Source organism: Anthonomus grandis, chromosome 4 (genome assembly GCF_022605725.1).
Source record: "Anthonomus grandis grandis chromosome 4, icAntGran1.3, whole genome shotgun sequence".
Lineage (NCBI taxonomy): Eukaryota > Metazoa > Arthropoda > Insecta > Coleoptera > Curculionidae > Anthonomus > Anthonomus grandis.
Window position 1 is genome coordinate 1,517,278 of NC_065549.1, and position 21,705 is coordinate 1,538,982.

The 21,705-nt window shown below is 28.1% G+C and overlaps 1 protein-coding gene across 5 annotated transcripts in view; it reads right to left on the reverse strand.

Annotated features, from left to right (window-relative positions):
* Window positions 1-21,068, reverse strand: part of LOC126734775 (papilin) — a 208,161-nt gene extending 187,093 nt beyond the window's left edge. For 3 of the 5 annotated variants that reach the window (XM_050438498.1, XM_050438499.1, XM_050438496.1), the window contains exon 1: window positions 20,793-21,067. In XM_050438498.1, coding sequence (XP_050294455.1) covers window positions 20,793-20,821 — 29 coding nt within the window. In that variant the 5' untranslated portion in view covers window positions 20,822-21,067. Of the gene's footprint in view, window positions 1-20,792 lie in introns of all 5 variants that reach the window. The other 2 variants (XM_050438500.1, XM_050438497.1) reach the window with 2 other exon arrangements.
* Between the last annotated feature and the right edge of the window lie 637 nt (window positions 21,069-21,705).

Sequence of the window (21,705 nt, forward strand, 5' to 3'; positions counted from 1 at the left end):
GAAGATTTTTCATTCTTTTGCCAAAGAAATTTTAAAAATTCTTCCAAAAAAAAGTAAAAATATTGGAAATTTTATTCCAGGAATGCCTGGAAGAGACAAACTAAGTTCTCTCTCACAGACTAAGGAAATCAAGTCTTTGAGTCTTTGATTTTTAGGAATATTTAAAGATTTTTCATGCTTTTTCAGAAAAAATATATATTTAACGATGATAATATATAATGTGTTGCTTGGGTACTACATACAAAAATAATTATTATTATCATTAACCTACCACCATAATCATCTCCTTCTCGCTTTATACCATATACCATATCACCGTTTATGGCATACCATCGGGCTCTAACAAGTTTAATAACATACCCGATGCGATAAAAATTCATCATCATAGATATTTTATTGGTCAGACCTTGAAAACTAATTTATATCCCTGCTAAATTGAAAAATCTGTTAGTTGATCAGCATGATGGCGCGTTAACTTATTATGCAAGAAGTTGAGCGATAAATTGCACCTAAGGTGCTAACAAAATTATAATAATGAGTAAGAATGTAAACATCTCTCATTCTTTTCCAAAGAGTAATTTTCCAGGCAATTTCTAACATGCCTCCCTAAAAATGTGCTTAAATTTCCAAAAAATTGTTTAGCAATTTATATGTAAGGATGAGAAAAGGTCATATGTCTTGCTTGGGCGAGATGGCCATTTTATCACTGCACCTAATGACAAAATAACAATAAAAAAATACGACTACTTAATATAATTTTTAAAATATATTCTATTTTTTATTTCGTAAGAATATTTCTATAATTTTATGAGACATAAGGGTTTTAAGTGTGTGCTGTTTGTGATAATCCTTATAAGACAGTTTCACTTAAAAAGCCCAAAATTTCCAAAAATATTGCCGAGAAAGCTTTGATTGCTTAATATACTTCCTAAAATATTCCCTGGAATATTATTGTTTTTATTTTACAAGAATATTTCTCTTAGTTTTCGAGATATTCAACTTTACCTTAAAACTCTTACGTAAAAAGTCAAACTTTTGCTCAAAAAAAAACATTTATTTATTATTATTATTAATTTTTGAGAGACTTTACTTTAAAACGAGAAATCCCTGGATTGATTATTAATATATGAACTTCTTATTTCTTAGAATTTAAATTTACCGCCATATAAAAGAGACGAGAAAAGTAAACCGTGCTTCAATTTTTATTTTAGGCCACTGTTCCTTCTAGTCTAGGTAGGTTCTAACCCATATTTTCAAACGAGCAAGAAAGGGAGTTAGCTGATTTGGATGCAATGTTTTATGGTCTGCTTATGAAAGACGTCAGGTCAATATGCCATAGCAAACAAAATTCCGCATAGGTTTAATACCGAAAATAAAATGGCGGGAAAACATTGGGTGCAAGATTTTGCATTAAGAAATAATTTATCCCTTAGAGCTCTGGAAAAAATGTAGTCTGTAATAAATAGAATTCAATGCGAACGATTTTTCAAAAACTTAAAAACAGGGTACGAAGATTTGAAATTTCCACCACATAGAGTTTTTATTATGGATTAAGAGGGACCATACAAGTGAGTTGACAGACATTAACTTAATATGTGACATAGAGAGAAAACTCAGCTCAAAGGTCTGGAATTGGTGAAGGAGTTTTTCAAATTCCTGGACCAGGAATTAGATTTTGGTTCCAAGAAAACGACGTAAAAAACTATTTTAAGTTCCTGGAATTTAAAAAAAATCACAATTTATGGTAGATTTATTCCAGGCTTTTTTAGAGTCATCATTTCATTAGGCCGTTGAAATACATATTTGGCATTTATTAGTTGATCTCATGATTTGATTTTTCCATTAAAAATTGCTATTTATCAATTCAAGGTAGTTGAAGCGCAACTCCTCATTTTTTCTAGAAATTTGGAGTATTTTTTATGTCAATTTCAGGCAATTCTGATTTTTTTCCAGGTAGTAAAATCAAAAATTCCTAAATTCTATTTACTCTCTAGTCTATGAGAGAAAACTTAGTTTGGCTCTTAAAAGCATTCCTGGAATAAAAATTCGAACATTTTTACTTTCTTTGGCAGGATTTTCAATATTGTTCCTGGAAAAACATAAAAAATCTGCAGACAATCGCAAAAATCAAAAATATTAAAACATGAACTACTGGGACTTGAGTTATTCTTTAGTCTATGAGAAGTAACTTAGTTTGCCTTTGACAGGCTTTCTTAGAGTAAAAATTCGAATATTTTCAATTTTTTAGAATGGACTTTCAATATTCAACGATATTTAGTAAATTTGTCGTTTTGCTATATACTGATCAACAGTATATGGTGAAGGTATATTTTTTAAAGTGGAGAATATACGTATATACTATTCTGTTTACAAATGGGAGAAAATTGAAAAACATTGACCCGGGATTTATATATCTAGTATTTAAGCTCGATTACTACACCTAGTATTATATAGAATATCCAATCTAAAAGCACTGCTTTTGTATTAAATATTTATTAATATACATATATGTAATAATATCAAATCTAAATACACAAACTATGTTATTAGATTGGATATTAACCACGAAACCAATCTTGTTCATGCTTATTATTTTGGAAAACAATTAAATTTTAAACCAAATTCTTACTTGTAAGTTGTGTGGGGTGGGTGGGGAGGGGGAAGGGTAGGGCTAATGAAAAAGTTTTTTTTGCAGAAAATAATTACCTTAGAGAAAAAAGTTTTTCAAGAAAATTGTATTTCAAGAAATTTCCAATAATTTTAACCAAAAAGGTACACCTGGTCTACTACTGGGAAAGCTGCTTTAAAGCTGCAGATGAGGAAACTTTTTAAAGAAACCTACCAAAGCCCAAAAAACCCTCATTATATTTTATCTTCTTTGAAATTTAAATATTTCGGTCACGGAATAAATCAGGTCTAATCTCACGCCCATCGTGCTCAAAGATTAAAATCGAACGAAAGAATGAAAAAAGGAAAGAGGTTGTTCCCGTGCGAGCGAAGTGTTCTTTCGGAATTCGGTAACCAACCAAGCGGCGTTTTGGTGATGATTTTATAAACTAATTTTTATATTTATGGGTTCTGTGAATCGAGAGCACCATTTTGGGGCATCATTAAAGTTCGCATAAGTGTGTTCGGGCCTTCTAGGAAACGCCCATTAAGTTCTTCCGATGATCATCTTGCGAATTCTTGGGTTTCTGATGTAAAATAGTGAAAAATCAGTTCAGTCGTACTTTGTCTCGTTTTGAATACAATGATGCTTAATGAGGAAGATGTTTTCTCCACAAAACAACTTGCCAATCTTGTTTGAAGAGTATCTCGATGAGATAACTCATCATCATCATCATAGGACTCAACACTTAGCTTGTTTTATTTTTTATTATTTTAAGCTTTGAATTACAAATTCTGAGCTTGCCGAAAGTTTGAACCGTAAACTATAATAAATTTATCATCAAGTCATTTTCAAGGTAAGGGTCGCCAAGAAATACAATAAACAAAATATACGAGTTTGTCACCTATTTCACTATTCAGTCACGGCTTAAATTGCCTAAGTATTTTTTTTGTAATTAAATCACTTACAGACGAGAAAAAAAATAATTTATTAGCGATCGTCAGTGATTCCTGGGGTTGGAATAGGTTTTAAGGTCAAGAGTGAGTTTCTGCTGCATCTCACTCTTCAGCCAAGGTTGTAAATGCATCGATAAGTAATTTTTCTTACATATTACAACTCTATAAACTACATGTTACGATTTATGTCAAGTATCTAAAATTTCTTTTGATGCCTCATAGACAGTTGACTTCATTTTTATACTTTTTTTCAAGGCAGTTCAAAATAAATTCTTCTTATTTATTTCATATAGGATTGATCAATTAATTCTTACTTTAACATTATTTTTTTGACGATTCACAAAAGTTGATTTATTATTCCATCAGGCAATTTAGGTGATTTTTCACAGTATTTTCAGTCAATTTTAACCAAATATTTCGTATTTATTCCATATACCGGACCTCATTTTTGTATGTTATTTTAATATTGTTTACTCTTCTTTTCATGCCATTGAGCTAATTTTTTCCCCAGGTAATTATGTGTCAATTTTCCAGGCAATTAAAAATTATTTTGAATGCCTTGAATAAATAGAAAAAGGACCTCAACTGCTTGGAAGAAAAATTCTAACAAAACTTTCGCATTTTTTCCCAGACTGCTGACCTTTTTTTGATGTTATTTCAGGCAGTTAAAGTAAATTATTCCAGACATTAAGTCTTTGGCATTATTTTTTTTGCCTTAAGGTAGTTAATCTAATTATTATATTTTTCCAGGCAGTTATTTTTTTAAATTCGTTGACGACGTTTTTTCCAGTCAAAATAAATGACTTCAATCCTAAGATATTCTAAGTGTTTATCTTTCTTTTTGGTTGACCTTATTTTTATATTCCAAGATAAAAGAAGAATATATTTCAGGCAGTGAATCTCATTTTTAAGTTTCCTTAGGCAGTTAAAATAATAATTTTGTATTAATTTCAGAAATTATATTCTTCCAAACAATTTTCAAAGGTTTCAGGCAATTGAACTTAATTTTTTATCTATTACAGACCATTCACTTAATTTTTATGTTATTCCAGGAAGTTGACCTAATTTTTATGTTCTCCAGGTAGTTTCTTGAATTCTTTAAAGAAAATTAAACTGCTGAATTAATTTATTAAAAATCAGACAGTTAAATAAAATAAACGACATTTACACTAGACAATAAGCACACCACACTAATAAGAATATTCCTATAATATTCAAACCGGGATGTAATGTTTCCCAGATGTTCTAACTTTAAACAACTTCTTGGAGCCTTTCTGGAAGATTCCCTGAATTTCCTGAATCTGTGGGAAGTTCTAGTTAACCATCATGTCCCAAAAAAAAAAATCAAAAAAAGAAAAATAATCATTAAAATTTGCGAATGTAAATCAAACCGATGATACAAGGTCCTCTATTTTAGTAACATAAACACACAGATCGTTGGCTTTTTTTTTTAATGGATTCGTGTATCCAGAATTAATTTTCACAGACAATAGCCCATTAAAGGCTTATTTGTGCCTACAAGTAAAAAAAAAGGGTGGATTATACGCGGACGTTGGCTTCAACAAAAGAAAGAAGGTCCGCACCAATCTTTCATAAATCTTTACGAAATCTGAGATCTGGGTATTAGAAAAAAAAACAGAAGCCGCTTAAAATAATACCTGAAGGCTACTAAATCATTAGGCGGAGCCAAAAGGGGATTGATGGTACCTGATACCACCCTAAAACCACAAAATATGTGAGTTTTCCATTGATCTTAGAACCTCTTTTGCTCTAAGCAATTATATAGAAAAATCCTTACTTCCATGGGCAGTTTATTACCCCAGATGTACTTTTAAACACTGTTAAAAGGTGTAAGCCATCTGTAGGTCTAGTAACGAGATTTATAATGGAAATTTTTATGTCATCTTCTTTTCTAGTTACCTGAAGTACTTCTTTATAGCCATAGTATGTGTATACACTGCACAGTTAAATGAATTTTAGTCAAAAGTCAAAGTGCAATTAAATTTTATAAATATTCTAATTTTCTAATTAATTAATTAAATTTCTATATAGAGACAATCAGTAAGTCTGCAGAGTCTGGATTTTTTTTTTTAGGCAAAATTATTGATTTTCTTAAAACCCTAATTAAAACACAGTAATTATGAAATTACAATGAGGGAGTGCCTACCAATTAACTAAAGAAAAACCAAACTAACCTAATAAAAAAGAATCAATAAAATTAAACTATAGGGAAAAATTTCAGGTCTATAAAGGCAGTACTGAGATACATACCAAAATAAATACGATTAAATTTAATAATAAGGACTAGAACAGTGGATTATAAAATTAATTTAATTCCACACTAAGTGTTAAAACATTTATACTAACAATATCTATATTGTTGGATCACTCTATTTCACATTAGTTAGCATGATTTTGACGGGTGAAATGTATTATATTAATTAAATTCAGGTGACTATTTTTTGTTGTTCTATACTATATTATATATAAAAATAACAGACTAAGCACCTCTCCTTTGACTTAAAGATAAGGTATTTCCATGCAAATTGATTAGACACTTATTTCAGCGTTTTAAAAAAAAATACGAAATTTTGAAAAAAAAACGCATTTGCTGAAAGTTGTTTTTTTTTTCTAAAAATTCACAAAATGCTTATAACTCAAAAATTAGTCAACGCATTTACTTGAAAATTTGTATTTGGATTCTCTATGCAAATTGATTAAACACGTATTTCAGCGTTTTTAAAAAAAATATGAAATTTTGAAGAAAAAAACGCATTTGCTGAAAGTTGATTTTTTTTTCTAAAAATTCACAAAATGCTTATAACTCAAAAATTAGTCAACGCATTTACTTGAAAATTTGTATTTGGATTCTCTATGCAAATTGATTAAACACGTATTTCAGCGTTTTTAAAAAAAAATATGAAATTTTGAAGAAAAAAACGCATTTGTTGAAAATTGATTTTTTTTTTCTAAAAATTCATAAAATGCTTATAACTCAAAAATTAGTCAACGCATTTACTTGAAAATTTGTATTTGGATTCTCTATGCAAATTGATTAAACACGTAATTCAGCGTTTTTCAAAAAAATATGAAATTTTGAAGAAAAAAACGCATTTGTTGAAAATTGATTTTTTTTTTCTAAAAATTCATAAAATGCTTATAACTCAAAAATTAGTCAACGCATTTACTTGAAAATTTGTATTTGGATTCTCTATGCAAATTGATTAAACACGTATTTCAGCGTTTTTCAAAAAAATATGAAATTTTGAAAAAAAAAAAGCATTTGCTGAAAATTGATTTTTTTTTTCTAAAAATTCATAAAATGCTTATAACTCAAAAATTAGTCAACGCATTTACTTGAAAATTTGTATTTGGATTCTCTATGCAAATTGATTAAACACGTATTTCAGCGTTTTTAAAAAAAAGTATGAAATTTTGAAGAAAAAAACGCATTTGCTGAAAGTTGGTTTTTTTTTCTAAAAATTCACAAAATGCTTATAACTCAAAAATTAGTCAACGCATTTACTTGAAAATTTGTATTTGGATTCTCTATGCAAATTGATTAAACACGTATTTCAGCGTTTTTAAAAAAAATATGAAATTTTGAAGAAAAAAACGCATTTGCTGAAAGTTGATTTTTTTTTCTAAAAATTCACAAAATGCTTATAACTCAAAAATTAGTCAACGCATTTACTTGAAAATTTGTATTTGGATTCTCTATGCAAATTGATTAAACACGTATTTCAGCGTTTTTAAAAAAAATATGAAATTTTGAAGAAAAAAACGCATTTGCTGAAAGTTGATTTTTTTTTCTAAAAATTCACAAAATGCTTATAACTCAAAAATTAGTCAACGCATTTACTTGAAAATTTGTATTTGGATTCTCTATGCAAATTGATTAAACACGTATTTCAGCGTTTTTAAAAAAAAATATGAAATTTTGAAGAAAAAAACGCATTTGTTGAAAATTGATTTTTTTTTTCTAAAAATTCATAAAATGCTTATAACTCAAAAATTAGTCAACGCATTTACTTAAAAATTTGTATTTGGATTCTCTATGCAAATTGATTAAACACGTAATTCAGCGTTTTTCAAAAAAATATGAAATTTTGAAAAAAAAAACGCATTTGCTGAAAATTGATTTTTTTTTTCTAAAAATTCATAAAATGCTTATAACTCAAAAATTAGTCAACGCATTTACTTGAAAATTTGTATTTGGATTCTCTATGCAAATAGATTAAACACGTAATTCAGCGTTTTTCAAAAAAATATGAAATTTTGAAAAAAAAACGCATTTGTTGAAAATTGATTTTTTTTTTCTAAAAATTCATAAAATGCTTATAACTCAAAAATTAGTCAACGCATTTACTTGAAAATTTGTATTTGGATTCTCTATGCAAATTGATTAAACACGTATTTCAGCGTTTTAAAAAAAAAATATGAAATTTTGAAGAAAAAAACGCATTTGCTGAAAGTTGATTTTTTTTTCTAAAAATTCACAAAATGCTTATAATTCAAAAATTAGTCAACGCATTTACTTGAAAATTTGTATTTGGATTCTCTATGCAAATTGATTAAACACGTATTTCAGCGTTTTTAAAAAAAAATATGAAATTTTGAAGAAAAAAACGCATTTGTTGAAAATTGATTTTTTTTTTCTAAAAATTCATAAAATGCTTATAACTCAAAAATTAGTCAACGCATTTACTTGAAAATTTGTATTTGGATTCTCTATGCAAATTGATTAAACACGTAATTCAGCGTTTTTCAAAAAAATATGAAATTTTGAAAAAAAAAACGCATTTGCTGAAAATTGATTTTTTTTTTCTAAAAATTCATAAAATGCTTATAACTCAAAAATTAGTCAACGCATTTACTTGAAAATTTGTATTTGGATTCTCTATGCAAATTGATTAAACACGTATTTCAGCGTTTTTAAAAAAAAATATGAAATTTTGAAGAAAAAAACGCATTTGTTGAAAATTGATTTTTTTTTTCTAAAAATTCATAAAATGCTTATAACTCAAAAATTAGTCAACGCATTTACTTGAAAATTTGTATTTGGATTCTCTATGCAAATTGATTAAACACGTAATTCAGCGTTTTTCAAAAAAATATGAAATTTTGAAAAAAAAAACGCATTTGCTGAAAATTGATTTTTTTTTTCTAAAAATTCATAAAATGCTTATAACTCAAAAATTAGTCAACGCATTTACTTGAAAATTTGTATTTGGATTCTCTATGCAAATAGATTAAACACGTAATTCAGCGTTTTTCAAAAAAATATGAAATTTTGAAAAAAAAACGCATTTGTTGAAAATTGATTTTTTTTTTCTAAAAATTCATAAAATGCTTATAACTCAAAAATTAGTCAACGCATTTACTTGAAAATTTGTATTTGGATTCTCTATGCAAATTGATTAAACACGTATTTCAGCGTTTTAAAAAAAAAATATGAAATTTTGAAGAAAAAAACGCATTTGCTGAAAGTTGATTTTTTTTTCTAAAAATTCACAAAATGCTTATAATTCAAAAATTAGTCAACGCATTTACTTGAAAATTTGTATTTGGATTCTCTATGCAAATTGATTAAACACGTATTTCAGCGTTTTTAAAAAAAAATATGAAATTTTGAAGAAAAAAACGCATTTGTTGAAAATTGATTTTTTTTTTCTAAAAATTCATAAAATGCTTATAACTCAAAAATTAGTCAACGCATTTACTTGAAAATTTGTATTTGGATTCTCTATGCAAATTGATTAAACACGTAATTCAGCGTTTTTCAAAAAAATATGAAATTTTGAAAAAAAAAACGCATTTGCTGAAAATTGATTTTTTTTTTCTAAAAATTCATAAAATGCTTATAACTCAAAAATTAGTCAACGCATTTACTTGAAAATTTGTATTTGGATTCTCTATGCAAATTGATTAAACACGTAATTCAGCGTTTTTCAAAAAAATATGAAATTTTGAAAAAAAAAACGCATTTGCTGAAAATTGATTTTTTTTTTCTAAAAATTCATAAAATGCTTATAACTCAAAAATTAGTCAACGCATTTACTTGAAAATTTGTATTTGGATTCTCTATGCAAATTGATTAAACACGTAATTCAGCGTTTTTCAAAAAAATACGAAATTTTGAAAAAAAAACGCGTTTTTAAAAAATTGATTTTTTTTTCTAAAAATTCACAAAATGCTTATAATTCAAAAATTAGTCAACGCATTTACTTGAAAATTTGTATTTGGATTCTCTATGCAAATTGATTAAACACGTAATTCAGCGTTTTTCAAAAAAATATGAAATTTTGAAAAAAAAAACGCATTTGCTGAAAATTGATTTTTTTTTTCTAAAAATTCATAAAATGCTTATAACTCAAAAATTAGTCAACGCATTTACTTGAAAATTTGTATTTGGATTCTCTATGCAAATTGATTAAACACGTAATTCAGCGTTTTTCAAAAAAATATGAAATTTTGAAAAAAAAAACGCATTTGCTGAAAATTGATTTTTTTTTTCTAAAAATTCATAAAATGCTTATAACTCAAAAATTAGTCAACGCATTTACTTGAAAATTTGTATTTGGATTCTCTATGCAAATTGATTAAACACGTAATTCAGCGTTTTTCAAAAAAATATGAAATTTTGAAAAAAAAAAACGCATTTGCTGAAAATTGATTTTTTTTTTCTAAAAATTCATAAAATGCTTATAACTCAAAAATTAGTCAACGCATTTACTTGAAAATTTGTATTTGGATTCTCTATGCAAATTGATTAAACACGTAATTCAGCGTTTTTCAAAAAAATACGAAATTTTGAAAAAAAAACGCGTTTTTAAAAAATTGATTTTTTTTTTCAAAAAATTCACAAAATGCTTATAATTCAAAAATTAGTCAACGCATTTACTTGAAAATTTGTATTTGGATTCTCTATGCAAATTGATTAAACACGTAATTCAGCGTTTTTCAAAAAAATATGAAATTTTGAAAAAAAAAACGCATTTGCTGAAAATTGATTTTTTTTTTCTAAAAATTCATAAAATGCTTATAACTCAAAAATTAGTCAACGCATTTACTTGAAAATTTGTATTTGGATTCTCTATGCAAATTGATTAAACACGTAATTCAGCGTTTTTCAAAAAAATATGAAATTTTGAAAAAAAAAAACGCATTTGCTGAAAATTGATTTTTTTTTTCTAAAAATTCATAAAATGCTTATAACTCAAAAATTAGTCAACGCATTTACTTGAAAATTTGTATTTGGATTCTCTATGCAAATTGATTAAACACGTAATTCAGCGTTTTTCAAAAAAATATGAAATTTTGAAAAAAAAAACGCATTTGCTGAAAATTGATTTTTTTTTTCTAAAAATTCATAAAATGCTTATAACTCAAAAATTAGTCAACGCATTTACTTGAAAATTTGTATTTGGATTCTCTATGCAAATTGATTAAACACCTATTTCAGCGTTTTTAAAAAAAACGAAATTTTGAAAAATAAACGCGTTTTTAGAAAATTGATTTTTTTTTCTAAAAATTCACAAAATGCTTATAATTCAAAAATTAGTCAACGCATTTACTTGAAAATTTGTATTTGGATTCTCTATGCAAATTGATTAAACACGTATTTCAGCGTTTTTAAAAAAAAATATGAAATTTTGAAGAAAAAAACGCATTTGTTGAAAATTGATTTTTTTTTTCTAAAAATTCATAAAATGCATATAACTCAAAAATTAGTCAACGCATTTACTTGAAAATTTGTATTTGGATTCTCTATGCAAATTGATTAAACACGTAATTCAGCGTTTTTCAAAAAAATATGAAATTTTGAAAAAAAAAACGCATTTGCTGAAAATTGATTTTTTTTTTCTAAAAATTCATAAAATGCTTATAACTCAAAAATTAGTCAACGCATTTACTTGAAAATTTGTATTTGGATTCTCTATGCAAATAGATTAAACACGTAATTCAGCGTTTTTCAAAAAAATATGAAATTTTGAAAAAAAAACGCATTTGTTGAAAATTGATTTTTTTTTTCTAAAAATTCATAAAATGCTTATAACTCAAAAATTAGTCAACGCATTTACTTGAAAATTTGTATTTGGATTCTCTATGCAAATTGATTAAACACGTATTTCAGCGTTTTAAAAAAAAAATATGAAATTTTGAAGAAAAAAACGCATTTGCTGAAAATTGATTTTTTTTTTCTAAAAATTCATAAAATGCTTATAACTCAAAAATTAGTCAACGCATTTACTTGAAAATTTGTATTTGGATTCTCTATGCAAATTGATTAAACACGTAATTCAGCGTTTTTCAAAAAAATATGAAATTTTGAAAAAAAAAACGCATTTGCTGAAAATTGATTTTTTTTTTCTAAAAATTCATAAAATGCTTATAACTCAAAAATTAGTCAACGCATTTACTTGAAAATTTGTATTTGGATTCTCTATGCAAATAGATTAAACACGTAATTCAGCGTTTTTCAAAAAAATATGAAATTTTGAAAAAAAAACGCATTTGTTGAAAATTGATTTTTTTTTTCTAAAAATTCATAAAATGCTTATAACTCAAAAATTAGTCAACGCATTTACTTGAAAATTTGTATTTGGATTCTCTATGCAAATTGATTAAACACGTATTTCAGCGTTTTAAAAAAAAAATATGAAATTTTGAAGAAAAAAACGCATTTGCTGAAAGTTGATTTTTTTTTCTAAAAATTCACAAAATGCTTATAATTCAAAAATTAGTCAACGCATTTACTTGAAAATTTGTATTTGGATTCTCTATGCAAATTGATTAAACACGTATTTCAGCGTTTTTAAAAAAAAATATGAAATTTTGAAGAAAAAAACGCATTTGTTGAAAATTGATTTTTTTTTTCTAAAAATTCATAAAATGCTTATAACTCAAAAATTAGTCAACGCATTTACTTGAAAATTTGTATTTGGATTCTCTATGCAAATTGATTAAACACGTAATTCAGCGTTTTTCAAAAAAATATGAAATTTTGAAAAAAAAAAACGCATTTGCTGAAAATTGATTTTTTTTTTCTAAAAATTCATAAAATGCTTATAACTCAAAAATTAGTCAACGCATTTACTTGAAAATTTGTATTTGGATTCTCTATGCAAATTGATTAAACACGTAATTCAGCGTTTTTCAAAAAAATATGAAATTTTGAAAAAAAAACGCATTTGCTGAAAATTGATTTTTTTTTTCTAAAAATTCATAAAATGCTTATAACTCAAAAATTAGTCAACGCATTTACTTGAAAATTTGTATTTGGATTCTCTATGCAAATTGATTAAACACGTAATTCAGCGTTTTTCAAAAAAATATGAAATTTTGAAAAAAAAACGCATTTGCTGAAAATTGATTTTTTTTTTCTAAAAATTCATAAAATGCTTATAACTCAAAAATTAGTCAACGCATTTACTTGAAAATTTGTATTTGGATTCTCTATGCAAATTGATTAAACACGTATTTCAGCGTTTTTAAAAAAAAATATGAAATTTTGAAGAAAAAAACGCATTTGTTGAAAATTGATTTTTTTTTTCTAAAAATTCATAAAATGCTTATAACTCAAAAATTAGTCAACGCATTTACTTGAAAATTTGTATTTGGATTCTCTATGCAAATTGATTAAACACGTAATTCAGCGTTTTTCAAAAAAATATGAAATTTTGAAAAAAAAAACGCATTTGCTGAAAATTGATTTTTTTTTCTAAAAATTCACAAAATGCTTATAATTCAAAAATTAGTCAACGCATTTACTTAAAAATTTGTATTTGGATTCTCTATGCAAATTGATTAAACACGTATTTCAGCGTTTTTAAAAAAAATATGAAATTTTGGAAAAAAACGCATTTGTTGAAAATTGATTTTTTTTTAAAGTTCACAAAATGACCATAAGTCGAAAATTAATTAAAGCCGTTACTTAAAAATTCGTGTTTGGATTCTCCATTAAAATTGATTAGACACATATTTTAGCGTTTTGAAATTAAGTGACAAAACAACAAAAAAAAGCGTTTTTATAAAATTGATGTTTTTTTCTAAAAATTTACAAAAATCCCATAACTCAAAAAATTAGTCACCGCAGTTACTTGAAAATTTGCACACAGATTCTACAATAAAATTGATTTAACACCTATTTAGCATTTTTAAACTAACTGACAAGATTTTGAAAAAAAAAAACAGGTTTTTAGGAAATTGATTTTTTTTTATAAAAATTCAGAAAATTCCTATAAATCAAAAACTAGTTAACGCAGTTACTTGAAAACTTGTACATAAATTCTCTATTAAAATTGATTGAATACCTATCTCAAAAACTTTAAAAAAATTCCAAGAATACTTCTTGATAGTATATTTTCCATTGTGTTATTTTAATAAAATTAAAAAATTGTCCATTAAAGTACCAGTTTTCAAGTTAGAGATCAGAACGTAACATTACTAGGCAATTACTTTCGAAATTTTCTTCTCAAATTCCATCATATAACTTGCTTGAGTGACAACATGTACGCAATAAATAATCTAAATCTACCTATTTAATACTAAAAATAATAAATCCGTATTCTCTCTCTTTTATACGACAGAAAACACTGCTTGTGATAGTTTTATTAAAAAAATAACAATGATGTTAACATTTCCAATAAACATGAAATTATTTATGGGGGTCCGTGAAATTATTTACGTCAATCGGAAATCCTTAATTAATTTTGACATTCAAAAAAAAAAAAGAGTGATTTAATAATAACAAATGAACCTTCTTAAAATACATCGGCCATAGTGCGTTTATTTGCATCCATCCATATTAACAACGCATAACATCCTGCAGACGCGGCACATTCTGCATAGGAAATTCGATTAATTCGTCGGAATATATTTTCGTAAATCGTTTTATAAATGGTCGTTTGTTTACATTATCGCGTGCGAGGATGTAATTGTGCATAATATGATAGGACGTGGTGTCATATATCTGATTAGTTTAATTTTGGACTTTTATTTGTGGTTGAGCATAGTTTTTTGATAGGCAACTAATTTGTTCCAAGCAGTTGAAGTCATTTTTAAGGAGTTAACTATACGAGCGGCTTATTTCGATTATGTAGATCACGAAAACACCAGAACTAGAACTAAGGGAATGAGAGCACTTTTATAAGAATTTATGTAACGAAATTTTTGGATTATAAATAAATGAAATGAAATGTCAGGCATCTGAAATTTCTTTTTATGCCTCATAGACAGTTGACTATAGACAGTTAAATTCTTCTTATTTATTTCATACTGAAAATCTCATTTTTGCTATTTTGTCCAGACTAGTTGACCCCCTCCTTATATTTTTCCAATAGAAAATGGATTTTCTTTGTTTATTCTGAGCATACAATTTTTTTTATTTTTTTGTCAGGCAGTTAATTAATTAATAATTGATTGATTAATTCTTACTTTAACATTCCTTTTTTGACGATTTACAAAAGTGGATTCATCACTCCAGGCAATTTAGGTGATTTTCACAGTATTTTTAGTCAATTTATACCAAATATTTCGTCTTTATTCCGTATACCGGACCTCATTTTTGTATGTTATTTTAATATTATTCTATTCTTCCTTTCATGCATTTGACCTAATTTTATTCCCCAGGATTCAATTTTTCAGGCAATTGAAAATTAAATAGAAACGTATCATCCACTTTTCGCTCACGTGTTTCGCTCCTATCGGAGCATCATCAGGCCTAGACCTACACGGAATGTGATCTGTGTAGGTCTAGGCCTGATGATAGGAGCAAAACACGTGTAGCTTTGAACAAATTATATGGATTTGATGAGACTTGTTTTAGAAAAATTTGTTTTAATTGAAAATTATTTTGAATGCCTTTAATTGAATTTTATTTAATTTTGAATACTTGAATAAATAGAAAAAAGATCTCAACTGCCTGGAAGAAAAATCCTAGCAAAACTTTCGCATTTTTCCCGAGACTGCTGACTTTATTTTCATTTTATTTCAGGCATTTCCAATATTTTTATTTTTTTTTCAGGCAATTGATTTAGGAATTTTTGTGTTGCAGTTAAGAATAAATGTTTTCTATTTATTCTATATACCTGACCTAATTTTTTTATATTTTTTTTAGGCAGTTAAAGTAAATTATCTCTAAATTATTCCAGGCAATAAGTCTTTGGCATTCATTTATTTGAAAATTCGGACAAAGTAATTTTTCGAGCTCGTTTTTCAGCCCAAAAATGGGAACTAAAAATGCGATATCTTGATTAATATGTGAGTTACGATCTTAGGGATGGTCTCGTTGGATTCAGAAAGACAAAACTAAAACAAAGCCGGTAGAATTTTCTTGATAGTACCCATAGAAACCGAGATATCGACCTTGAAAGTTTGGGATTTTTCATTTTTCGGGTATACCCCCCCGTATCGAATTTTTTCACCTGAAATTGAAATTTTTCGAAATCAAATTAACTATACTAGCGGATTATTCGGATCACGTACATCACGAAAACACCGGGTTATAACAGGATCCAAGCAGAACTAAGGGAATAAGAGCACTTTGAAAATTCGAAAAAAGTCATTTTTCGACCTCGTTTTTGAGCCAAAAAGTAGGCACTAAAAATGCGATATCTCAGTAAATATGACAGCTACGACCTTGCGGATGGTCTCGTTGGATTCAGAAAGACAAAACTAAAACAAAGCCGGTAGAATTTTCTTGATAGTACCCATAGAAGCCGAGATATCGACCTCCAAAGTTTGGGATTTTTCATTTTTCGGGTATACCCCCCCGTATCGAATTTTTTCACCTGAAATTGAAATTTTTCGAAATCGAATTAACTATACTAGCGGATTATTCGGATCACGTACATCACGAAAACACCGGGTTATAATAAAATTCGAGCAGAACTAAGGGAATGAGAGCACTTTGAAAATTCGGAAAACAAGTCATTCTTTGACCTCGTTTTTAAGCCCAAAAATGCAATATCTCGGCTAATATGTGAGCTACGATCTTACGGATGGTCTCGTTGGATTCAGAAGGACGAAACTAAGACAAAACAAAAGACAAGACAAAAGTTGGAATTTTTTTGATAGTACCCATAGAAGCCGACATTTTTTAGATTACCAGACAGTTAAATTTCAGGTACTTTAATGAATATTATACAATAACTGTTTGAAATAATAAATTAATAAATTGATGGTTAATGTTTGTGTTAAAATTAGTTTGTAGTGACAGGCAGTTAAACTGTAGTTTTTTTAAATTTCAGATACTTTAATTAAAACTATGCATCAAGTGCCTGGAATATTGCATTAATTAATTTATGGTTAACGTTTAAAATTACCAGGTACTTTAACTTCTAAATTTTTTTAAATTTTAACCACCTTAATTAAAATCATGCAGCAACTGCCCGGAATATTAAATTAATTACGTTACGAATAACGATTAAGTTCAAATTAATTTAAAGTACCACAATTAAATTGTGCATTTATTTAAATTTCAGGCACTTCAATTAATATTATGCATCAACTGCCTGGAATATTAAATTAGTAAATTGTTGATTAATGTTTGTGTTAAAATTAGTTTCCAATGACAGCCAGTTAAACTGTAAATTTCAGGTACTTTAAATAGAACCATGCATCAAGTGCCTGGAATATTTAATTAATTTATTTATTAAAATAAGTTTACATTACCATGCGCGGTTAAACTGTAGATTTTTTGAAATTTTTGACTAAGGATGGCTAACGTTATACTTATTTCATTTGATTTAAGAAAATTTTGAAAACTATTTCTATTTCAAATTAATGACTTTGTATTCTACTAAATAATTATAAAATTTTGACTACCTTGTGTATCAGGTTTAAATGTAATATGATGCGATATCTCGACTAATATAAGAGCTACGACCTTACGGAGGGTCTCGTTGGATTCAGAAAGACGAAACTAAGACAAAACCGTTGGAATTTTTTTGATAGTGGCCATAGAAGCCGAGATATCGACCTCCAAAGTTGGGGATTTTTGATTTTTGGGGATATACCCCCCTATATTGGTTCTTTTACCAAAAATTGATTTTCTTCGAAATCGAATTAACTATATCAGCGGATTTTTCGAATCACATACATCATGAAAACACCGGGTTATAACAAGATCCGAGCAAAACTAAGGGAATGAGAGCACTTTGAAAATTCGAAAAAAGTCATTTTTCGACCTCGTTTTTGAGCCTAAAAATAGGCACTAAAAATGCGATATCTCAGTAAATATAACAGTTATGACCTTGTAGATGGTCTCGTTGGATTCAGAAAGACAAAGCTAAGACAAAACCGTTGGAATTTTCTTGATAGTACCCATAGAATCCGAGATATCGACCTCCAAAGTTACCATACCCCCCCCCCCAGTATAGAATTTTTTTAGCAAAAATTGAAATTTTTCGAAATCGAACTAACTATACCAGCGGCTTATTCCGATCACGTACATCACGAAAATATCGGGTTATAACAAGATCCGAGCAGAACTAAGGGAATGAGAGCACTTTAAAAATTCAAAAAAAGTCATTTTTTCATCTCGTTTTTGAGCCCAAAAATGCGATATCTCGGCTAATATGTGAGCTACGATCTTGCGGATTCAAAAGAAGCCCAGGTTTAAAGGTTTTTAAAGGTTCAATATACAGGGTGTCCAAAAACCTTTGATAGTGGGGATGTTAATTGAGTTAGAGAAGCTACTTTTTAAAATTAGTTTGGTTGGTACAGGGTATTCCAAAAAAGCATGGTACATACTTTGAACTTTTCTTTAAATGGAACTACCTATATTTTTTTTCTGAAATGGAAGTCTCATTTGACTCTCTCTTTAACCCTAAAATTGTTTTGCCCTAAAATGCGACGTTGCCTAGTTACTAACAATTTAAAGAAATTTTCACGAAAATCAAACACAAAGTAAAACGATCATACTAGATGAAATAAAAGAACAACAATAAATCATACAAGAGTGAGGGCATCAAATGTCTTAAACTTGAGTCTGAAAAAACTCCTCCACACTATAATATGCTCTAGTTTGTAACATTATCTTCAATCCTTCTTTCTAAATTATTTATAAGACGCAATCTTTTGAAGTGACTGTGGAAGGTGGTTAAATATTTTTTTACCATTATAAATTATAAAATTCTGTGTTAAGGCTGATGAGGGTATTTATTGATAAATATATGTTAAAAACTGAGCGTGAGCCTAAAGGTCAATTTTGATTTCTTTGGTCTATATAGTTATTAATGTATTTCCTTTTTGTGGGGATTTTTTTAATGAATTCCCTGAAATAAATCAAAGTAATGTTTTATAGGCAGTTATCACAGTTGCTTGTTTTATTCATTTTGTGGTTACTTCAGGCAATTGAAATTCTTACAAGGCTTTATAGCTGCTTGAAAATAATTTCTTTTATATGTATAGGAGTGTGAGCGAGTATATTATGCCTCTTCGACTCAAAAACCGTGTTTTTTGGCAAATAAACATTCATATCTTTGGCTGTATGGGTAGCGAAACGACAAAATTTGGCACGTCAGCTCTTAATACATTGGCAATGATGGATCCGTAAATAATTTTTTTTTTCGGTACCCACAAAGGGAGCAGTACCGAGTTAAAGTCAAAAATTCGTAAAAAAACGTCTGAAATTCCTTTCTCCGGCGAGAACTCAAATTTAAAGCCCTTAAACGACTTGAAATTTTTAGGATGTAAGGGTTATTGAGAGCTTAAGAACTGTATACTTTTTGAGCCAGATCCGTATCCAGGGTGAGTAAATATAAGCGAGTAAAAGTGAGTAAAAAAAAATTCAAATTGCTTCAGAAGCTAAACTGAATAATAAATAAAAAAAAAGTGTTTCGGCGAAAATGCTTAGTTTTATAGGAAAAATGACATATTTGGAGTTTTTTTTTTAACAAGTTATGACATTTTCAGTTTTTTGTTAAACGGTACTTATTTCAAAAAAAGAAGCTTCATTATTTCTCTTTCAAATGCCATATAAACGAAATGTTTGTGAACTATACAAGGTGAGCAATAATTAACTTTTTTCATGAAGGTCCGATCCAAAAATCATATTTTATTTAATAACTTTCTAGTGGCGCCACCTTGAAAATTTATATTTTCAGATATTAAATACTATAATAAGCTGATTATTTACGTGTAAATGAAATTCTTCTAACATTAATAGTTTTTGGGATATTTGAATTTTCGCGTTTTATTCATTTGCGGTGAATTGAAGATTCCAAATTTTGTTTTACAATACATACTAAAATTTCAGAATTTCAGATATATTAGAAGTACCAAAAAAAATGCGTTTGTCTCAGACAAGTCAATTTTGTTCAGATTTTTTCGCTAAACGTCACCACAAGGGTGAAATGTAACCAATATGGCCGCCAACAGCAGGTTTCTCAGCATATGTTATTTTTTAGAAGGGTGTCACAGTTTCGTTAAATTTTCAATGAAAATTACCCGGAACCCGTCAAGTAAAGGTACCGTCTAATCAGAAAAACTCTGAGCTTTCCGAATATGTGCATATCATTTGGGGGAATTGTATATTGCGGCCAGGAAAATTCGGCAAAGAGTTTGACGTCTTCAAAAAATGCCGTATTTTCCACATATTTCAACACAGCCAACTCGGGTGGCTCAAAAACAAATTGGCACGTTTTATTCATTTAAAAATAATGGGATTTATACACCGTGAATCGTATTGATCTATTTAATGTAAAATATAGATTTAGGTATTAGATGAGTTTTATGATATTGAAAAATTTGATTAAAATAATTTAAATTTATGCATTTGAGATTTATTGAGTAGAGAATAGAGTTTTAAGGTCACGTGGCTATCAGAACCTTCTTCCTATTTGTCCGATTTGATTAAAATTTGGTATTTGGGGTTTATTTAGGATGCAATTAATAAATATTGATATATAACACATTATGGTTCTTTGAAGCATGATACCCCATCAAGTGGTCCTCTCTTACCTTGGCATATAAACGTTAGCCCTCCCCGCGACTGACCAGACCTAAGTACATTTGATAATTTTTGTTTTTTTTTTAAATTCCTTTATGGCTCTTCATAAACAAGACCTAAGGGTTTCAAACTGGTCCCCACGGACCAAAACTATAGGAGCGAAGCGACTATTAGCGAGGGAGGTTTACTTAAGAAAATCCAAAAATAGAAGCTATTTCCGGTTCTTTTTTTAAATAAATTTGATAAAATCGAAAAATATAAATCCGCTTACCTTTTACGACGCCCTAAAAGTAACTCCATTGCCAAACCAAGAACTCACAAAACTTCAAGCACAAAAAAAAGTTTTTTTTCAATATAACCGAAAAGCACAAAAAATAATCCGGTACTCTCGACGCGTCTCTACAGTACGAAAAAAGTTCTTTTTCTTCTTCTTCTTCTACTATGGTACTGCAGCAGCAGCAGCAGCAGTAACTTCCTACGGGTCGTACGCGGGAATAAGACTCATCTGCCTCTGACCGGGCCGAGTCCGTCGTTGATGATGGCCCCAAGCGAAATGATGATCAAGAGCGAGAGTCGCCACTGAGAAAGGGCTGCGGAGGCGGTTCAATGTAACCTTGCTTACTCTTCCCCCACCTATTAATTAAAATTTCAAAAAAAAAAAAAAATCTGTTTTCGTTTTCGACCGATAACGCACTTCCGGTCTATCTATCGCGAATCGAAGTTGTTCCAAAAAATACTGCGATTGCGTCATTTTAATTAGGTTTTATTGGGTTGTTGGATATGGGTTGAAGCGAAAGGATCCTAGTAGTTAAGTGGTCATATTTCTGAATTAAATCAAATCAAAGAACTTTTATTTATTAAATGTTCAAGAAACATCATTATTCGTCCCTATTAAGTCGAAGGGACGTATCTCAAAAAAATACGAATTTTGGGATAAGCCTACAGTGATCGCCTAAAGTTCCGCATAAATTCGATAAGAATTAGAGACATGATTTTTTGAGAAAACGTTCGGACCCGTCGATTTTTATTTTAAGTTACGTATTATTTCACATAAATTTTTGTATACAGGGTGGAACAAAAAAAAAGATATGACGTCATTTTTTTTTAATGGAATGCTATATTTTTTATTGCATTTATGAAATTAATTATGAAAAGTTTCGTATAATACACCGTATCTCAAAACT